This window comes from Sprattus sprattus (genome assembly GCF_963457725.1).
Source record: "Sprattus sprattus genome assembly, chromosome: 20".
Taxonomy (NCBI): domain Eukaryota; kingdom Metazoa; phylum Chordata; class Actinopteri; order Clupeiformes; family Clupeidae; genus Sprattus; species Sprattus sprattus.
In genome coordinates this window covers 7,772,304-7,793,164 of record NC_137918.1, presented here as the reverse complement: position 1 = coordinate 7,793,164, position 20,861 = coordinate 7,772,304, and the positions used below count along the sequence as shown (strand labels likewise).

General features: G+C 42.9%; 2 protein-coding genes across 3 annotated transcripts in view; both read left to right on the top strand.

Moving 5' to 3' along the window:
- Positions 1-104: 104 nt before the first annotated feature.
- stpg1 (sperm-tail PG-rich repeat containing 1) lies at positions 105-2,407 on the top strand (the record flags this gene model as incomplete). Its single annotated transcript, XM_080858739.1, has 9 exons — positions 105-114; positions 329-409; positions 501-622; positions 728-826; positions 921-1,100; positions 1,264-1,375; positions 1,496-1,664; positions 2,017-2,207; positions 2,334-2,407. The coding sequence occupies 9 exons, from the start codon at positions 105-107 to the stop codon at positions 2,405-2,407; spliced, it is 1,038 nt and encodes a 345-aa protein (XP_080714865.1).
- Positions 2,408-8,454: 6,047 nt separating this feature from the next.
- Positions 8,455-20,861, top strand: part of LOC308381474 (uncharacterized protein) — a 50,599-nt gene continuing 38,192 nt past the window's right edge. For both annotated transcript variants that reach the window (XM_080859047.1, XM_080859046.1), the window contains exon 1: positions 8,455-8,825. In XM_080859047.1, the coding sequence (XP_080715173.1) occupies positions 8,759-8,825 (67 nt within the window). In that variant the 5' untranslated portion in view covers positions 8,455-8,758. The remainder of the gene's footprint in view (positions 8,826-20,861) is intronic.

Below are 20,861 nucleotides of genomic sequence, written 5' to 3'. Positions count from 1 at the left end.
CATGGTAACGCGAGTATCACTGCAAGAATGTTGCGACAATCTCACCTTGGACAAACTTAATTTCTTTTGATGAGGCGGTAAGGATACATAACTTCATTTTAGCAATGAATCTGGGTCACTCCGTTAAAGTTTATCATAGATAATGTTTAATTGTAACGTTGTCAGCACATTTACTATTTCTGACGTTAATATACAGATAACTAGGGTGACGTTACTTCTGGGCAAAGCAGGTATTTTTAATGTGCTTCGTTCTGTTATCAATTTTTACTGAACTGTGTTAGCAACGAATCAGTGCTTGCTCGCAATTGTGCTCTAAATGTTTTCACAGCCTGGCATGAAACAACACATTTGAATTTATCTCAACGTGCAAAGGTTATAATGAGAAAACTACACAAAGGTTCGAGTGATTGTGAGTATTGATAGCATTCTCTTGTACCATTGCTGAAATGCTGTTATTCTCTTTCTGAGTTAATGCATGTATGTATACCTGTCTCATCAAGGTTACAAGCCACCTGGATGTACCTCATCTATTCCAGTGAAGTATCAAACAGTTGTCATCAGCAATGAAGAAAAGAAGGGCTTTTATTCCAAGTCAAAGAGGTTTCTCTTAGAAGACAGTTTGGTAAACACGTTACCCAGCTTACACAGATAAATTAACAAAGCATGTAGAATAAGACTTGTATTAAGACTTGTGTGAAGACTCTTTCATTTATACATTATCATTCAGAATGAAAATCCTGGTCCTGGCGCATACTTATCACATACCCCTGCAGAATTCAATAGCCCTTCATTTTCTAAGAGAGGCACTGGGGGCTTTGCATCACAGGTTGGAAAAATCATAAATTCAAACCTTATGTGAAATGTAAACACTTCCTTCTTCCAGTTTCTATGCAACTTTGTTGATTGTTTTATCTCATCAGGCTCGGAGAGTTTCTTGGAACTTACAGAGAGGTATCCCAGGACCCAATGCATATAACCTGCAATCCAGTTTGCTGCCTAAACACACCTTTCTAAGGGGAAGCACAGGAAATTTCTGTCTGCCTATTGCAGTGAAAGCGGATAATGTGACCAAGAGAACTCCCGCTCCAAACCAATACAATGTGGGTGCATTGTCTGACATGCCTAATGCAAAGGCACTGAAATTTAAAACGAGAATATTTTTCTTTTTCATTGCAGATGGACCACATGAAATTGTTGACAATAGTCACAAACATAGATCATTTATAACTACTACTAAATTATTTAATTAAATATTATTTACAGGTGTCTTACAGCGGTATTGAGAAAAACGCAACTATATCAGCCCATTCTGCCTTCCTCTCAAAGACAACAAGAGATGTGGTCAATATAAGCGGTTTAAAAGGACCATCACCCTGTAAGTGGTATGAGTGAGGATGAGATCAATTGTGAGCAGTATTGTAATAACGTTTTAGGTTCTGTGCAGCCTAGCATATGTTCAATCGCTTAACACACTTAACGTTTTATCTTGTTGAAGGTCATTATAATGTAAAGGACTCCATAACACAGAAGGACCCAAAGGTGCCCTATTCCTGTTTCAAATCAAACATGGCCCGCAACCCACTCGCACTGAGGAGCGAAGGCCCCGGGCCTGGTTCGTACAACCCCTATCAGATCCCAGAGATGGTGAGAAGAACAATCTTACCGTAAGTGAAGCACATTTGTGTACACTTTCTATTAGAGCAAGGTAATTGCAATTGCAAGTTCACAATCAGAATCCAACCCAGTTATTAGCAGACCGTGGAGTGGATTTGGTTAGGATCTAGTCCTGTCTCGATGACTTGCAGTGGATCACAAATCTTGAGGATCCAGGTAAGTTCAGGGCAGGATACGTTCCAGAATCAGAAGTCAGTAGAGAAGAGCACACATACTATTAGAACCCTAAAGAATGTGATCACTTTCAGATTGGATTCAAAGTTAAATTGCCAGTTATCAATCTAGCATCCAGGTGTAAAGAGTACATAATGAATGAATAATTTTTCGCCACCCATATACCAGACGAAGACATTATCTTGGACTCTCAGCACCTGCTTTGAAACTCCCTGAAAACCCACCTCTACCCGGTCCTGGGCAGTATGAGATTGTGAACTACGAGGGGCCTCCCAAACACTTCATGTCCAGTGCTGCGTTCGTCTCAGGAACAAGCCGATGGGTACAAGACCCAAAAGGACAGGATGCTCCTGGTCCAGGTAACATTGATATGTTTTGGTGCAGTGTTAATGAGCTGTTAATTTAGTTAATTATCTGTTTGATTTAGAACAAAAATATGCCTAAAACAGCTACTCAGTCTAAAAGTGTTTTGTTTTCCCTCACAGGGTTTTATGATCCTGAGATTATGTCAAAGAGGTCATTCTTATACAACTATGGGAAGACCTGGATACCAGCGTGAGCTGGGCAAGGATGCTTATTTGGTTGGAGACAAAGAACATTCATGAGTTTAGTAATTTTAAAACATTTAATTAGTGATGGAGTACAATCAAAACATGATTTAATCATTTTATCAGTGATTTATATGTTCTATTGATTTATTTGTCCGATATGATATTTATTTGTCTTTGTCAAATTTAGTCACCGTTATCTCATTACATACGTCTCAAGGTGCTAGTATAGACAGTCACAACAACAATAATACAAAGTAATAGAAGTGCAGAAAATAGGATAATATAAAATAAAACATTTAAAAGATAATACATTAATTTAAAATAATTAATAAGATTATAATGAGATTGCATAATATGTATTAAAAACAGAGTAATTTTGGACAGAGCAATTAAAACAATGCAGTCTTAAAACAACACAGAAAAGAAAACTAAAACAAAAACCAGGACTTTAGGTGAAGGCAGAGATAAATAAATGAGTTTTGAGGTGTGATTTAAAAGCAGTGAGGGAATCTAAGGTCCTAATGTTCTCCGGGAGATTGTTCCAGAGTCGTGACCCCAGCGAGGAGAAGGCACGATCTCCCATTTTAGTCTATTTTGTCCGGGGAACTGCAAGGAGGTTTGAAAATATATAGGGTTGATTGGCAGGCATCACTTTTCCCTCTTCCACTTCCTATGAGATATAAACCCTCCTTACCTGTCTGCTACATCACATGCGTAGCAAAGCATCCCACCTCCTCCCCATTCTCCTCCTTCTCACTGGTAGCTCTACGCTCCTTGTCTTATCTGTAGGGGGTGTCAGTGGACATATCTCAGTCACACACGATCTCCGCTATAGGCATCCCAGGACTATGGCCAACTACCAAGCCAAACTTGCTTATTATCAACGCTCTAAATCACACATTCTGATGGGCGAGGTAGTGGCATTTCAGTTAAATTTAAATATGCCCATAGATAGCCCTTTCACATCATAATAGTATTAAATGCATACAAATAGAAATGTAAAGGTACAGCACAATGTAATTTAGGGTGATCAATTAGCAGAAATGGGTTACAGTATTCAAAATTATGTTTTCATTAGTGTATAATATAACATGTAACTATGTATCGTGTTTTCGTTAGCTTAGAAAGAGCCCTTTGTATCTACAGAGTGCCGCCATTCTTTTTCAGGAGTCCAAAATGGCCAAACCAGAAACACTGGCACTTAAGGTGTTGTGTTTTTTCATGGCATCTGATGGCCATCATAGGGTCTCCTACACATGTATTCAGTTGGTTGGTTGGTTTGATTCTAACAGGCATTCCAGAACACTCCCTCAGAGGGGGACAGCTGACAGTGTGGTCTGACAGTCAGCATCCACGCAGCAGTGACAGAAGGTGGGGGCTGCCACTGGCCTACTGCAACAACTGTTGTTAGTTGGATGGGGGTTTGGGCTAGGCCTGTATTTGAGCTATGCAACTGGACTGTGCTTCAAGCCCAACCACAATACGTCCCTTTTGATATATATATGTATGTATACCCTGGTTTCAAATGCAGGCCATATGCTCTGATAATATACCAGTATTGTCACTTCAAGCAATAACATCATATGAACACTAAAACACCCATTGCGTGTGGCTTGTCCTCAAATTTCCTTTCAAACACAAGACACGTCCCATCTTCTGGTATCTTGTGAAATTGCAGTAGACCACTGCTTGGTAAACCCAAACAATATCTTTCCATTGGGGCTGTCCAGTTCAGCAACGTTGCTTGGAACATTTTCCACACAGCCTTAGGTTCATTGCTTCTGCTGCTGCCGTAGCAACTGTGGCCGCAGATGCCTCCCTCCCACTCTCTAACAGCTGAGGACACATTCAAATTCAGACTTCAGGATCACATTGTGTAAAACTGTTAATCCTATCTTCATCTCATTTTGATCCCACTTCTTCAATTTCTTTGTCTTTGGAAACTATATTTAAGAATCATCTTCCACAATATGCCATTTCGTGCAATGTTTAACTGAAAAACTATTTAAAAAAAAGTTTATACAGTATCTTGCAATACAACTGACTAAGCCTTTATGACCGTCCTGGAAAATACATAAAATATGCCCTACATTTCTGGTTTGAGAGCAGAGAAAGAGAGAGAGAGAGAGGGAGCGAGAGAGAGAGAGAGAGATAGAGAAAGAAGTAGAGAGAGGCTTTTAGCATAGCCTGAAAGCCAGGCCTCTGAGAAAAGAGATCTGTGTCGACCTGCTGCTTTTTTTGTACTGGCACAAAATTAATGACTCATGTGTCTGTGTGTGTGTGTGTGTGTGTGTGTGTGCGTCTCTCTGTGTGTGTGTGTGTGTGTGTGTGTGTGTGTGTGTGTGTGTGTGTGTGCGTCTCTGTGTGTGTGTGTGTGTGTGTGTGTGTGTGTGTGTGTGTGTGTGTGTGTGTGTGTGTGTGCGTCTGTGTTTGGGGAGCAACTGTCTCTATAGCTGTAATCAAAGGGGCCATAAGGGAAGTGAAACACCCGAGCGTGGCCGCCGCTGATGTGTGTGTGTGTGTGTGGGCATATGAGAACTATTAGAGTTGTCCTAGCAGTTACGGGTCAGTTACAAGGACCCAGGGCCAGTTAATAGGGCACTCTGAACGTTGTTTCAGCAATTAGCCGGACTGTCTGTGTGTGTGGTATGTGTGTGTGTGTGTGTGTGTGTGTGTGTGTGTGTGTGTGTGTGTGTGTGTGTGTGTGTGTGTGTGTGTGTGTGTGTGTGTGTGTGTGTGTGTGTGTGTGTGTGTGTGTGTGTGTGTGTGTGTGTGTGTGTGGTGTGTCTGTGTCTGTGTGTGTGGTGTGTGTGTCTGTGCTGACCTGCATCTGTATTAGATATGAATCTGACCAGCAGACGGAAGAAATAGACTCTGCTCCAGTCTGCCAATCCCCACATCCACTTTCCACCACCAGCTCTGGTTGTTCTAAATGACTGGAGAAGTGCTTGGCTTGTGTGTGTGTGTGTGTGTGTGTGTGTGTGTGTGTGTGTGTGTGTGTGTGTGTGTGTGTGTGTGTGTGTGTGTGTGTGTGTGTGTGTGTGTGTGTGTGTGTGTGTGTGTGTGTGTGTGTGGTGTGTCTGTGTCTGTGTGTGTGGTGTGTGTGTCTGTGCTGACCTGCATCTGTATTAGATATGAATCTGACCAGCAGACGGAAGAAAAAGACTCTGCTCCAGTCTGCCAATCCCCACATCCACTTTCCACCACCAGCTCTGGTTGTTCTAAATGACTGGAGAAGTGCTTGGCTTGTGTGTGTGTGTGTGTGTGTGTGTGTGTGTGTTTGTGTGTGTGTGTGTGTGTGTGTGTGTGTGTGTGTGTGTGTTTGTGTGTGTCTGTGCTGACCTGCATCTGTATTAGATAGCTCTGGTTGGAGTGCAGTGAATGGAGAAGTGCTTTGTTTGTGTTACTTGAAGAATCCTCCAAATGGTTTAAACAAAGCTAAGATTAGCTTTTAGCATTAATAATATTTGGTTGTGTAATAACCACCCAGGCCTTCCTCTTTAGCAAAGCTTTGTGCCACATCGAGAAAATTCACGACGGCCTCTTATTTCCTAAGTGTAAAAACAGTTCTATAATCTGATTACGATTCCAATGCCTTTGGCTGAGGCTTATGTAAGTACAAACAATAACTGAAAAAAATATCAGACATACACCACATTTAACCACAGCACCTGACACAGGCCTCTTACACTTATAGTCCTCCTCGTATGGTTATCCCTTCCACAATGAATCCTTTCACAGAGTCTGGTGTCTGCTCTCACCGAGGGCATGTAAACACACTGTTTTGGAGAGGTAGATGTCCCCGGATTTGCCTTTGTTTCTTACAACACGACACACCGTGTTTTTTATTTTCATTCCAGGAACAACTCTGACCTCAGCAAGAGCTGAGCTCTTTTAGTCCAACAATGAGGTAGTCTGATGATGCTTTACAAAATGGGGGAGCACTGTATTCCGAGACGGGACAGCAGTGTGATTAAACTTAAGTAGTGTTTGTCTCTTGGGTCAGAGGCTGCCACTCTTAGTAACATGGTGAAAGTGACATGTAGGTAGTGACACCCATTTTTCAAGGCTCTCTCTCTCTCGCTCTCTGTATTTCCAGTCGTTTATTCAAATCCAATCATGGGGTGAACTGCCTGTGCCAACCTAAATTCCTATTACTGTGTGGAGTCTATAATATCTCCAAGTACCACCAAAATCCCCATGGTGACCAACCCTTCTCATACTCTCAAGAACCTTCATCATCTCTCTCAGAAGTGCCCCAATAAACAGACCTACAGCCTTTTCTTTTAATGTTACATGATTACAGAATCTGTGTTTTATAAGCACACAAACTTGGTTTTAAAGGTACAGTATGTAGGATTTAGTGGCATCTAGGGGTGAGGCTGCAGATTGCAACCAACTGAATACTTCTCCATTTCCCAGCGTGTATGAGAAGCCCTCTCGTGCTTGTGTTTTTTATTTGTCCATTCTGGGCTACTGTAGAAAAACATGGCGGGCCTTGTGGAAGAGGACCCAATCCCTATGTAGATATGAAGGTTTCATTCTGAGCTAACGAAAACACAGCGACTTGTAGTTACAGGTGAATATACACTATATGAAAACATGATTATAAATAGCCTTTATTGCATTTCTGCTAATAGCGCACCCTTAACCCTACTGTACATACAGTACCTTTAACAGTTCATTTGTGTAATCAGCTAGGAGTTAAATAATACCAAAGGTTTTAAGCATATACAGTATATCACAGATTTCTTTATTTCAGTAGTCCTTATAAGACACCCTTGATAATGTGTGTCTGTCATGACTCACACCTCTGTTAGTGTTTTATTTTACTGAACCTTGAAATATTTTATTTTATTGATAATCAATATTGATTACGGTCTGAAATAAAGCATGGCCAAAGCTTCCCTTCATAGCGTGGGGTTGTGTAGGTGTAGTGTGCCTCAAGGTTAAAATGCCATGGGTAAATATAGTATCAGCCTGGCATGAAGTAGGTCAAAGTTTCCTTTAACTGAATAAAACCCTGTCGATTTTCATAACAACATCAGTTATGCTTCACTGCGTCAGTCGTCTGCTTGCCCATCTTTGAGTTTGTTTATGTTATGTGTGTATTTTTTCTCTCCTGTTGCAGTAGCTTCCCAGATTGTCTTGACACTTAATCTATAATTCATATGAATTTGAATCAGAAGAACCAAGGTGAGATGAGTGAATCGGGCTTTACACTCTCAACTCTTTAAAAATGGATACAGTTTAGCCTACTCTATAACTTGTGTCTTTTGGGGACAGTCATGGCGCACTCTGAAATAGCCTTATAGCAAATGTGTAAAGTAGAACGATGATTAGGCTTTTTAGACGATGTGGTGTCCTTAGGCTTAGACAGTTTAGACTAAAAGTGCAGACATATGTCAGCATTGCAGCAAAAATATATACTGAAGCAATCGGCCAAGATTTATTGGCATTGCAGATTAAGATTATTAAATATCACTTAACCTGTTCCCTGTTTGCAAGGAATAGGTTAAATGTGGAACCGATTGTCGTCATCATAACAGAATAACTTAAAACACTGAAAAATAAAATTCAATAATTTTCACAACATTTAATTTATAGGCACCACAGTTTGTTTAAGGGCTTTTCATCCCTGCCCTGACTAAATAACGGTTTACGAAATGTCACACTCCAGCATCTCACACCGCACATACAACATTCATCATGAGGCATTCATGCAGACGTTCCACGACCGTCTACCTCCCCGCCAACCGTTCGTTCGCTCTGAAGTGAAGAGGACGCATAGTGTCAACCAGAGGGGAATCGGATCTTTCGGCTATGCCCATATTTCGGCTGACATGTCCGTTATGTGTGCCACGCAGAGTCAACACATGTGCCACTTGACATCATTGTCCCATCAACCTTTATTCTGTCAGGGGTTACAGTAGGCAGAGTAAACGTGGGCGATCTTCATGATACTGTTTTAAAAAGTGTGTCCCTACCATATGGTACAGTCCGCCGGAGAGTCAAAGACCATCCCGCATAGACATTCTTCAAGCAGTCTTGCTGCGATGGGCTTGTCCGTGGACGTGGCCCCTCATTACGGTTTTATTTTTCAGAGCGGTTTTTAAACTGCACATTTTGTCAAGTAGTATAGCTTTCGACGACGAGTGTCTTAGCTCGAGAACTATTCATTTACCAAGACTGCCGTTTGTTTAACAGGAAACTTATTTTACGTTTCCGATTTTGCAGTCATTAGGCTGCCGCTGCTGGGTGTGTTGAAGTGAGAAATCTTGGGAGTTCCTTCTCTCCTCCTCCTGCGTGAGTTTAGTGAAGGAATGACTAAATCTGGAAAAGGATACCGAGGCTTTTGAATGGAGAAAATGGAGAACAAAGATCTCGAGATCAATTTCGAAGAAAAACTAACACTGTCAGACAAAGGTAGGTTGTGTCGAGTGTAAAAATGAAATTCAAACGTTGTCTTCACAGGGAATGTCATATAGACGTAGTGTAATATTCACATACGCTAAATCATTACGAGTTATGATTTGTTCGATGATCTATTGGATGTCAGCTTGTTGAAAAACATGCTGTAGTTCAATGAAAACGTGGCCAAACGTTTTTTTTTACTCGAGTCTTACGACGTGCTACCCGGTTGTTACATCGCGTAGGCTACATACAAACAGATTGTCAAATGTTGACACATACAATGTCATCAATCTCATTTTCATTATTGCTGAGGAAGCTTGCGGGCGTATGAGGACAATTACGCGCAATCTCAGACCGATGCGCATTTCTCATGGCACAGTCATGATGAATGTAATGATGCTGTAGGTAACACAGACCAGTTCATGGACCAGATGTGGACGTTTTTTGTCGTGACACCTTGATTTTACGGCCCCCACCCCAAGCTCAATACATCACAACGAACCGGAGCGGAACGGCCGGTAGAACGCCAGTTCTTTCGAAATGCAAATGCATTCCCGCGTTATGAGCCGTTTACACCATACGTTGTGCGTGGGCAGTTTGCAATACACCCCTGTAAACCACTGTAGCCTACCTCTTTTCATCCCATTACACCAGCACTACACCTTGATACATGTTTAGATGATTTCCATCAGATGCGTTTTCCCCCCTCATGTCATAGACCTGCCCCCACTATGCAGCCAACACATCATCTAGTGTTGAACCAAACAGTAGGCCTACCAGCGGATAAAATAAAGTGCAGATTTTCAAGTTAAAGTTGCAGTTGATTTGGGTGTCAAGGTATATCTACAATGCAACTGTTTAAAGACAGTTTACAAATATCCTTGTGCACTCATTGGATCTTTAAATGGCAATGCTGTGAATCTTGTCATTGAGGGGTTGTAGCATTTTTGCATTTTTCAAGCCTGGAAGGCATTCCAGTCCCCTGAGGCTGAGATGCAACATGCGCGGAAGACTTGGGAACATCATCTTTTATTGTTTCTAAAGAATAACACCATTATTGGTTGCTTATAAGCATTCTTGTTTCCATCAAAAAAAAAATTGCAGAGTGCACCATTGATAGAACCCAAATAGCCAGCCTGTGCGCCACCGAAATGTGACAGAACGCCAGTGACTGTGCTTGTGCTTGTGATAGTAATAAAGGAAGATAATTATTTCCCAGATCTCACTGAGAGATAACCATAGGCCATGTATTTGGTGTTTGTTTATGCTGTAGGGTGCCAAGCTCAGCCGCCATGCCAGAAATCTGCATGGAAAAAAAACATCATATCAGTGACCTAGTTTTAAGGCATCAAGTGTATCAGTTGGTATGAAGTCTTGTGTGTTACTTGAGGTGTAACACTACCTTGACTGCGTCTTTGGCTTCATAGGCTTGGAATATGTGGTTTAGGCGTGTGTCAGTATGGTCTATTTGAATTGCAAGCTACCTTCAACCTATGAGATGTACTGTATGATGTTTTAAAACTGCAATGTAGTTTTCATTGTCCTAAAAATTCTAATATAAAATTGTAATATAATTATATCAGAAAGACATACCAACAATCCCCCCCCCAGCAATGACAGATGGATAATGAATAACTGAGAGAATGCTGGTAGCCTGTATCATTACAAACATACTGTGCAGTGACAGGACAGTATAGGGTTTTAAATGTAGGGGCTTCAGTGCAGGTGATGCTATTGAGTTCTGTGTTCTGTGTTCCGTGTTCCGTCAAAGACCCATTGTTTAAAGGGAACACAGAAGAGCTGCATTCCTTTCCCATGACTCACCATGGGGAGAGGAGTCCCCCTGTGCACTCATTACGTCTATCTTTGCTGTAGCCAACACTGCTTACACTTCCAAGGAGATATAGAACGTCTCACGGCTTACTTTTCCAAGGAGATATAGAACGTCTCACAGTTAACTCTTCCAAGGAGATATAGAACGTCTCACGGTTAACTCTTCCAAGGAGATATAGAACGTCTCACGGTTTACTCTTCCAAGGAGATATAGAACGTCTCACGGTTAACTCTTCCAAGGAGATATAGAACGTCTCACGGTTTACTTTTCAAAGGAGATATCGAACGTGTTACGGTTTATTCTTCCAAGGAGATACAGAACGTCCCATGTCTATTCTGTCAGACGTGTGTTGGATAGGTGGGATAGGTAGGGGGCCTTGGTCCTCAGCCATTTCCTAAAGTTAATTTGCGTCGTCCTTTGACCTTCTGACAGTGTACTTTGTGAGGAGGAAATGTTTATGCCCAAGATCCTGACTGCCCATTGAGCTTCAGGATCCGCAGCAGGGGAGGACGAGTCTGAGTGTCTTCTCTTTGACAACATTAGATGCTTTGTTGCCAAGTTGTGGGCTGAAAAAAAATCCCCAGCACAGGCCAAGATCTGACATGTTCAAAGAGATGTTGTTCGTCTCTCTTTACAACGGGAGGCTTGGGAGCTCCCTTCAAAGACAGCTTTTCCCCCTTTTGATCTACCATTGGTACCATATATTTAAGATTACTTGTAGGTGCATTTATGAGGAATTATGAGATTCAAAAGATTTGAATTTATCTCAAAAGTGTTAATGTGCTAGTATCAGATGTGGTTAGCGCATTATACATGTCTTTAAAAGCAGATGTTTGAGTTGCAGTCCTAGCATTTCTGTTCAAGCAGTCGTGAGATGAAAATGATAACCTTCCCAGGCACTCCTCTCTTCTTGGTTCAGTATTCCTGGCTGCGGTTCAACATCATGTGAAAGGGGAAACAAGGATCCTGTGCCTCTTCCTGATGCACTTTGTTTCTGAAATGCTTCTGTGAGAACCTCTTCTATGCCTCCGTAAGAGTTATGCAAGCAAAGCCAGCAGTTCTTGCCAATTTTGGCCAGGCCTATACACCTTAACAGGCTTACAACATTTCTAAATTCCTGGTAGCCATTATTCAGATTGTGGGTGTCCAAAATGAATTAGACTAGCCCAAACATAGATATATTTGAGAAAGCAGTAGAATCATTTAAATTCACAAAAAAAAAGAAAAAAATATTAAAAATAATAAATCATTTTTGTAGTTTATATGTAAAAACAAGTCACACACACTGTATTGCAAACAACTAAAGAAGGCCTATAGCTTACAGGCTATACAGATATTATCTTTATTCAGTTGAAATTGTAAATAGCATATTTTACTCATCCTTAGTTTTTCTGCTTGCTGTGTTGCTCATCTGTTTTTTAAAAATTCAGTTAAAAAGAAATGTTGCCAACTTGATGCTGCTTGATGGTGTATTGGTTAATGGTGTATTGCCCCTTAAAGATGTTTGGCTAAGGCTTCATTCTCATGTTTTTAGTTTTTACCAAGATGATGAATTAATGCTTGTGTATGGTTGGGACGTAGTTGAAGTGAAGAGAACCTGATAAATTACTGCAAAACAGTCCACACTAGACGAAATGGAGCTGTGTCTTTGTTGAGTTTAGGAGTGCTACAAGTCCTGATATACTTTGAGGGATGACAGATCAGATAGGACGCTAAAGTCACAACTGAAGCTGGAGAGGCTTTTGTGGTGGCTTATTGCAGCATTCACGGAAATTCCAGTTCAGTTTCCAATGCAGCATGTGAAAAAGGAAGGATGTAAATGGTCCTTTCCGACATCTCTTTACTTCCTCCTCGTTCTGTAAAAGTAACTCAGGGGAGTGGAGGGCACACAGGATGGGAAACCGGACGTGCAGTCATGTGGTCAGACACGATTGGCGCTCCTGAAAATCAGAAAGTATACACGACTCTGGCTCCACGCGACCCGAGGGCGGCCAGACTAAAATATGTCCCAACGTAAACCTCAGCTGAAATATGGCCTGAGAGCACCAGGCGAATCCCATAATAACAGAGTGTTATAATAACACAGTGAGGAGTTAGTTAATGAGGACACCAGTAGCACAGTGTGTTGGTGTGTGAGTGTGTGTGTTTGTGTGTGTGTGTGTGTGTGTGTGTGTTAGCAGCCTAACGCCCTCCAGCAGAACGCCATGTCTGTAGCTTGTGGGTGAGGCATGCTCGCGTTATATAACAACATCTACGGTTCCCGAATTGCCTTTGTGTTTTTTGTTGTTTTTTAAACATGAAAATAATTGGACGCCCAGGTCATTTTAGGGTTTCGTGTGATCAGTTGTTGTAGGGAAAAAAAAGAGGTCATGGTTTGAAGAGGGGCGAGAGAGGTGGTGAGAAACTGTACAATGTGTGTCATTGTCCTGTGCTCCACTTCAAAATGTTAATCACCACTTGCGTGCATATTTATGCAGATTAATGGCTAATTGCGTATGTCATTAGGCACTAAATTATCATTCTTTAGGACCGAGGCAATTACATGCCCGTGGAGTTAACACAGTGATACTGTGACAAATGTCTGCAGGAGATAACCTATTTTTCACCAACATCAAAGCTTTTATTTTTTATTTTATGTGAACCCTGTTGAGTCAGTACAGACCTGTGTTGTACAGTAGTATTGATGGACTGGTGGGAATAAGTGGCTCGACAGATTGTGCTTGTGCTGTTGGCTTGGCCGGAGCTTTTTATTTGTTTTTAAACTGGTCCTGTGTCGTTGAGTTTGGTGGTTTCTGACAGAACACCAGATTCAGCATGTTGATCTGCCTTCTGCTCTTGGCGAATAGGCTTTTGGACGAAAGACAAAAGACTTTTTCTTTTTTTCCTCTAGTCTTATGAGAGTGATTTTGCATGCCATCAGAGTTAGTGCAGTCTCCTTGCCCTAATGAAGGGACAGGCATTCATGTGTCATCCTCACCAAGCGTTTCATTAAACATATATTTATCATTCCTGTTAGATTTACTATATGTTGAATATATTGTTTCATTAAACATTAATATATGTCATTCCTGTTAGATTTACTGTATGTTGATTTTTTTGTTATTATATTTTCATTGTTTTGTTATAGTGTTTTGGCCCTCCCTGGAGGAGGAGCTCATTGAAAAGGAAAGAGCTGAACGTTTTGTTCAGCATAAATGTTTATAATTCCTCTTCGGTTCAGCATTGCTGTTTATATCCTTTGCCTTTAATGGATATTGGCATGTTTAATGTATTTCTGCCCCGCCCTGTTGACTATTAGCCCCACCCGTCTCTCCCTGCTCTGCCTACACCAGTGAAGGGGTTGCTGCTCTTTTCTTGACACAAAAAATGGTCTCTTTCATGTTGGCTGGGTCATGCCTTAGGCTACTCTACATGCGGTATCTATCTATCTATCCATCGACCTATCGTTCTATCCATTGTTCTATCTATCTATCGTTTTATCTATTGTTCTCTTTATCTATATATCCATCTATCCATCAATCTATCGCTCTATCTATCTATTGTTCTATCCATCTATCTATCTATCTATTGTTCTATTGTTCTATCTATCTAGCTATCCATCGACCTAGCGTTCTATCTATCTAGCGTTCTATCTATTGTTCTATCTTTCTATCTATCTATCTATCTATCTATCTATATATCTATTGTTCTATCTATCTATATATCTATCGACCTATCGTTCTATCTATCTATCTATCTATCTATTGTTCTTTCTATCTATCTATCTATCTATCTAACTATATATTTATCTATCTATCTATCTATCTATCTATCTATCAATCGATCTATCTATCTATCTTTTGTTGTATCGCTCCATTGTTTGTGTTGTGTTCAGGAGCTGCTCTTGTGACCCTGCGTTCTCTCAGCAGCATATTTCATGTGTAGGCACAGAGGCCTCTTGAGCAGCTGTAGCCCCGCTGTGCCTTTGAAGTGTGTGTGTGTGTGTGTGTGTGTGTGTGTGTGTGTGTGTGTGTGTGTGTGTGTGTGTGTGTGGACTGGAGGACAAATGTGTGCAGTATGTATGCATGTGTGGGTGGAAGCGTACGTGGATTTATTTGTTTATGTGCAAGTCTGTACCGTGTGTGTGGACTCAAGATAAGACACCCCAAGACACGCACACATACACACACACACACGTGTGTGTGTGTGTGTGTGTGTGTGTGAGTGTGTGTGTGTGTGTGTGAGCATGCTTGTGTATGTGGACTTTATATACACTCCTGTGTTCCTCAACACGTTCCATTTCTCTGACACACACACACACACTCACACTCACACCCAGGCCCTGCCACCATCACTGTCACCCTTCAACGCTGTGCTCGGTCACAGGACCCGAGTGCTAATATTAGCACCACAGCTGAGGAGCTAGGGATCTGGGCACCACAAGAGACCCACCAACCCCTCCCCCCCTGCACCACCACCACCCCCTACCCTAACCCTCCAAACCACCCCACACATGCACACACACCACCCCCTAAAGCTGACTCTCCAATCACTCCTACAACCTCTGACCAAACACACACACACCTGCACAGACACACACACCAGCCCTCTACCCCCCCCCCCCCCCCCAAGTACACACACACACCCGGCCTGGCACAGACCACTGTGCACCCACTGGCCCACATAAATTAGATGTATCACCAACAGAGTCATTCCTGACCAGGGCTGAGCCTGACATTTGTCTCGGATCATTTCGGTTTTTGGAGCACAGCCGAACACACATACATGGAAGTGTCCTTTCCTGTCCCGATGTCTCTAATCTCTTTATTACATGGCTGACCAGGACGTGTTCTAACCAGGAGGCAAGGTCTGCATCGGAAACAAGTGTAGCACCGTCGAGTCATTTATCCAGTCTCGTTGTTATCAGTGAATTCCAAACGAATGTCATTAGTTCCATCCTGTTACTTCTGCAAAGGGGTGCGAGGCACGCTGTGCTACTCATTCGGCCTCAGATGTCCTGTGAAGGACGTGACGTGACGACATCCGGCTGCCTCAGACTCAGAGGGCTTCACGAAGGAGACTGTTTCCGTGGATACGTCTGTTTCCCGTCACGTCTCCTTGGAAACGCACAGGGAAAGGTCACCATCCATCCTCGCTCCAGGAAAACGCTTGCTCATTGTGTCATGTGACCTGACCTCCCAGAGGGAGGGAGAGAGAGAGAGAGAGAGAGAGAAAGAGAGAGAGAGAGAGAGAGAGAGAGAAAGAGATGTGTGTTTTGGTCGGAATTGCTTAGGCAGGAAGTTCAGGTGCTCTTCTGACCTCCACTTCCTTGTGGTGAAGGAAGGAGCTCTGATGTGATCCCCTCTCACTCATCCACATATGAATCATTGCACTCATGTTACATTTACATGGGATTCGTAGTTTTAAAATATTTTTAGCTTCCATTTTATTTTTCCAACAACAACTCAGGCTAACTACACTGAGCTCGGTTGAAATGATTTAGACATCTGCCTCTCTGAGTTTTCCCTATGTGAGGTAAAAGTACAAAGTCCAGTCCAAATCAATTTTAGAATATTTTAAGGAGGTCTTTGTTGCCAACTATAGCACTTCACATCAACATGGCTGAACAAAAAGGTGTTGATGATAAATTAACACGCTGCACTAATCAATAAGAATTGCAGAGTTTCCAAGTGTAATTGATTAAGAAGGCAGAAAATCATTAGCAAGGGTTCATATTGAAGGATTGCTAGCTACCCATCTGATTTAAGTCTTGCGGTGATATGGAAGTGACTTTCACTCCTCTCATTGTCCTGTTCCCCAGAGCAGAGCCTTGTGTGCCTGTGTCCGACCCCTTACCTCCAGCTGTGGCAGAAACCTGTAAAGGAGCCATCCCATAATAACAGGGCTGGCACAGTGACCCGCTTTAGCTCCTGTTCCCTGTTTTTATTTGCCACCATGAGAACGCCCTTCCCCCTATCCCTCTCCCCCATGTCCTGGCCACCCGGTGCTGCCAAGAAGGTCATTCCTGCTCCGCCATGCTCCACTTACAGTAGCCCTGCCAACAGCTAGATAAGGTGAGCGCTGCAGAGGTCATGGGCATTCTGCTGTACATGCAAGATGGGAGGAGGTGATGGGGGGGGGGTGTAGCAGCAGTAGATCTATGGAGTAGGGGGCCGGGGTGTGGGGGGGGGGGGGGGGGGGGGGTGGTAGCTGCAGTAGATCTATGGAGGCCTAGAGAGGCCAGTTTGACTTATCACAAGACCACTTGTATAAATTATCATGTTTTTCAAATGGGTTGGATGCAATCAGTTACTGCTTGAACCCAGTAGTGTCTTGTAGCTGAGGTAGATGTTTTGTTGTGGTGTGTGGTGGTCCATGTAAGGTGACGGGGAAGATAATGAGGTCTGTTGGTCTGACAACTCTGTTATTGGAGGAGATGCAATCTTTTTATCAACATCCCCAATGTAAATGAAATGGTATGTGGCCTAAGATGCAGCATATTTCTCCCATAGGTGACATGGCAAGACTGATCAAATCAGATTATTTAAAGGGATAGTTCGGTTTTTAAGACATGAATATGTATGGCTTCCCCGTCACCAGTGTCATGCAATCATGCATCACTTACCCCCGACAGCATCCTGTGAGCAGAGTTCTCGTCCAGTTTTGGTCAAACCGAAAGTAGTCCGGCAGGTTTGCTAGACCCAGCAAAATAAAAAGTTTCTCTTCCCGAAACATTATGTGTTCAAAAGAGTGATATATTTGCATCCCAAAAACATTGTAGTGGAAAAAGTCACACCTCGTTATCACTTGGCCCTATTTTCAATACGCTCGATACTGCAGAGTCTACGGCAGATACTACTAGAGTCTACCGAGTTTTGATTCGCGAAAGTTGATTCGCGAAAGTTTGATTCACCAAAGTTGCCTGAGAGAAACGTCTATCACAGAAAAACGATGCTTTATGTCAATTTTATCAAATGTTGTCTCAGTTTTCATCGTTTTCCTGTGATGGACGTTTCTCTCAGGCAACTTTGGCAAATCAAACTTTCGCGAATCAACTTTCGCGAATCAAAACTCGGTAGACTCTAGTAGTATCTGCCGTAGACTCTGCAGTATCGAGCGTATTGAAAATAGGGCCAAGTGATAACGAGGTGTGACTTTTTCCACTACAATGTTTTTGGGATGCAAATATATCACTCTTTTGAACACATAATGTTTTGGGAAGAGAAACTTTTTATTTTGCTGGGTCTAGCAAACCTGCCGGACTACTTTCGGTTTGACCAAAACTGGACGAGAACTCTGCTCACAGGACGCTGTCGGGGGTAAGTGATTCATGATTGCATGACACTGGTGACGGGGAAGCTATTCAGATTCATGTCTTAAAAACCGAACTATCCCTTTAAGAGCTTACAGACACATGGCAGTAGGCCAGTAGGATGGCTATGACATACTGTTGCTATCTGCATAGATTGCCTGGGGTGAAGTGAGGTGTAGTTGCTATGGCCGAGCCTATTCATCTCATCTGGAGAGTATGGGGGATGTGCCAGATACTTACGCTGTAAATAACTGTCCCTCTCTCACACACACACACACACACACAAAGAGACACATCTCTCTCTCTCTCACACACACACACACAGACACATCTCTCTCTCTCTCACACTCACACACACACAGACACGAAAAAACCTTGCAACCCAACCAAGGGTATTCATGCACAACAAACAAGCATGCCCACCCTATTTTTGGTGCATATCTATACACATGCTGTTTCGTCAAACGTACACACACCTTAACATACTAACACACACACACGCGCAAACAAACGTATCCGAGATTACACATGATGCTGCACACAGAAGGACCATTCTCACACAACATCATGAACAATTACCCCAAAGATGGCAGCCACATGTTTTAGAGACTGAAGATCAAGTGTTGCTGATTCTGCAGTTTTCCCTGCCTTAAGGCAGCTGAGGTTGGGTGTGTTCATTAGTCCATACGGACATTTTGTTCTGCTTTGAAATACAGGGCTATGTACTGGTTTCTGTTGCAGTCACAGTTTCAGCAACACCGTCCTTATTGGCCATGACAAGACCTGTCACAATAGGGCGGAGGCTGTTTATGTGAACACAAACAGAGTTTAGTTTGACCAACCGCTCAGGAATGTTACAGGGCATACAGTAGTTTTCCTCTTGCGAGTGTAAGCATGTCTCCTGACGGATGTCTGACATAGAAACATCCTCCACATGTGCTACGGCTGTTCAAACACACACACATTTACACACATACACACACACACATTTACACACACACATACACACACACACACACACACACACACACACACACACACACACACACACACACACACACACACATTTACACACATGAACACACATTTACACACATACACACATACACACAGACATTTGCACACGTACATGCACACACATACCATATATTTACACACAGACACACAAAGGTGTGCGTTTGTAGCTTTCTGTGTTAGCGCTGGCACGTTGTGTGTAGTGTGCTCTATTAGTAACAGTGAGAAGTGTGCTGGAGACCATAACAAAGATACTTCATGTCACGCATGCATTAGTTCCACAGTGGATTTTGTGTCTTTTTTTAATTAATTTCTTTTTGTTTATGCTTTTGGTTAGGTTCTTTTTGGTCCATTCAGTGTCATGGCAACTGATTGTGTTTCGGAGAAGGTGGTGCTAACTCTTGTTTCCAGGAGAGACGCCCCCCTGGGAGTTATTACATTGGTGATGTAGGAGGTTATCAGTTATCACATTGGTGATGTAGGAGGTTATCAGTTATCACATTGGTGATGTGGGAGGTTATCACATTAGTGATGTAGGGAGTTATCAGTTATCACATTAGTATTGTAGGAGGTTATCAGTTATAACATTGGTGATGTAGGTGTGGGGAGAAGAAAAACTATTGTCAGCCTGATCTATCTACGGAGGTTTAGAGTTTGGAATAGAAGACTAGTCATCAGGAATACTGGGAATGCTCCTAAAAATTGGAATTGATTTGAGCAGGGTGTCATGAGTGCTGGTTTGCAAATCATCTGTGAGGTGTCATTCAGGAAATTGTAGGGATGTGAGTATTCACCAAAAATCAATTCATTCAGAAATCATCAGCAATTCTAGAGCCGTCTATTCACCATTTACCTGCATACTGGCATACTGCAGACCACATACAGACGTTCTGCAACATGGTGTGCACTCAGTAGATAGTATCATACCTCCTCTTTGTCTGAGCGATGAAAGTGCAGCCTTATCAGTTTAGTGCTTGACCTTGTCTTGTCTGTCCTTGAGCTCTCCATGGCTGGTGTACAGGAGGGAACAGTTTTATGCGTTTCACATGGCACAGGTGGCGCTTTGGCGTTTGGCTCTGTGCCCGTGTGGCGTGGCTTCCCATGTGCTGTGCCATGCCATCATCTGCATCCAGCTGGTACTGTGCCAGTGTCTCCCCCTCCACGGGAGCTTTCAGCTGTGGAGCTGACAAGTGTGATGCCCCCCCCCCCCCCCCCCACCACCGACACCCACCCCGCCACACCCCGCCACACCCTGGCCAGCCATCGCCACGCCAACCACTCCCTACCTCTCCCCACACATCTTTGCATCTTCAGCCGTCCTTGTGATATATTGCTGTGTCACTCCTTCCCCTCAGCCGTCCTTGCGATATATTGCTGTGTCATTCCGTACCCCTCCCAGGTCTGTGTTCCCTGTTCCTCCTTTCATCTCTTCTTAATTTGAACTCCATGCGGCTGCTGATCGATGACGAGCAGGAGGTGCGTTTGTCTCCCTTCTCCATCTGTGAGCTTAAAGCTTTCCATTAACAAGATGCCTCTGCAATCCGTTGTTCACCCCTGCTTGCTCCTCATGCAGTGCCATTGGGGTAGATTATGATTATGATAACGACATGAACTTCATTCTTTCAGTATCGTGAGCTGGAGGATAGGTGTTGGGGGGGGAGGGGGTGTGTGTGTGTGGGCGGGGCATACTAATCTGGTTTTCATTTCTTGGACTCTTTCATCTTTTAGCACCTCTAGCACTTTAACTTCTTCCCTCTTTTCATTCGTTTTGATCTGAACTTGACACAGTAATGAGCAGTAGGAGTCGAGGGGGTGGTGTGTGTGTGTGTGTGGGGGGGGGTGGTGGTGGTGGTATGTGTGTGGTGTGTCTGGGGTGGTGGTGGTATGTGTGTGTGTGTGTTTGAGTCTG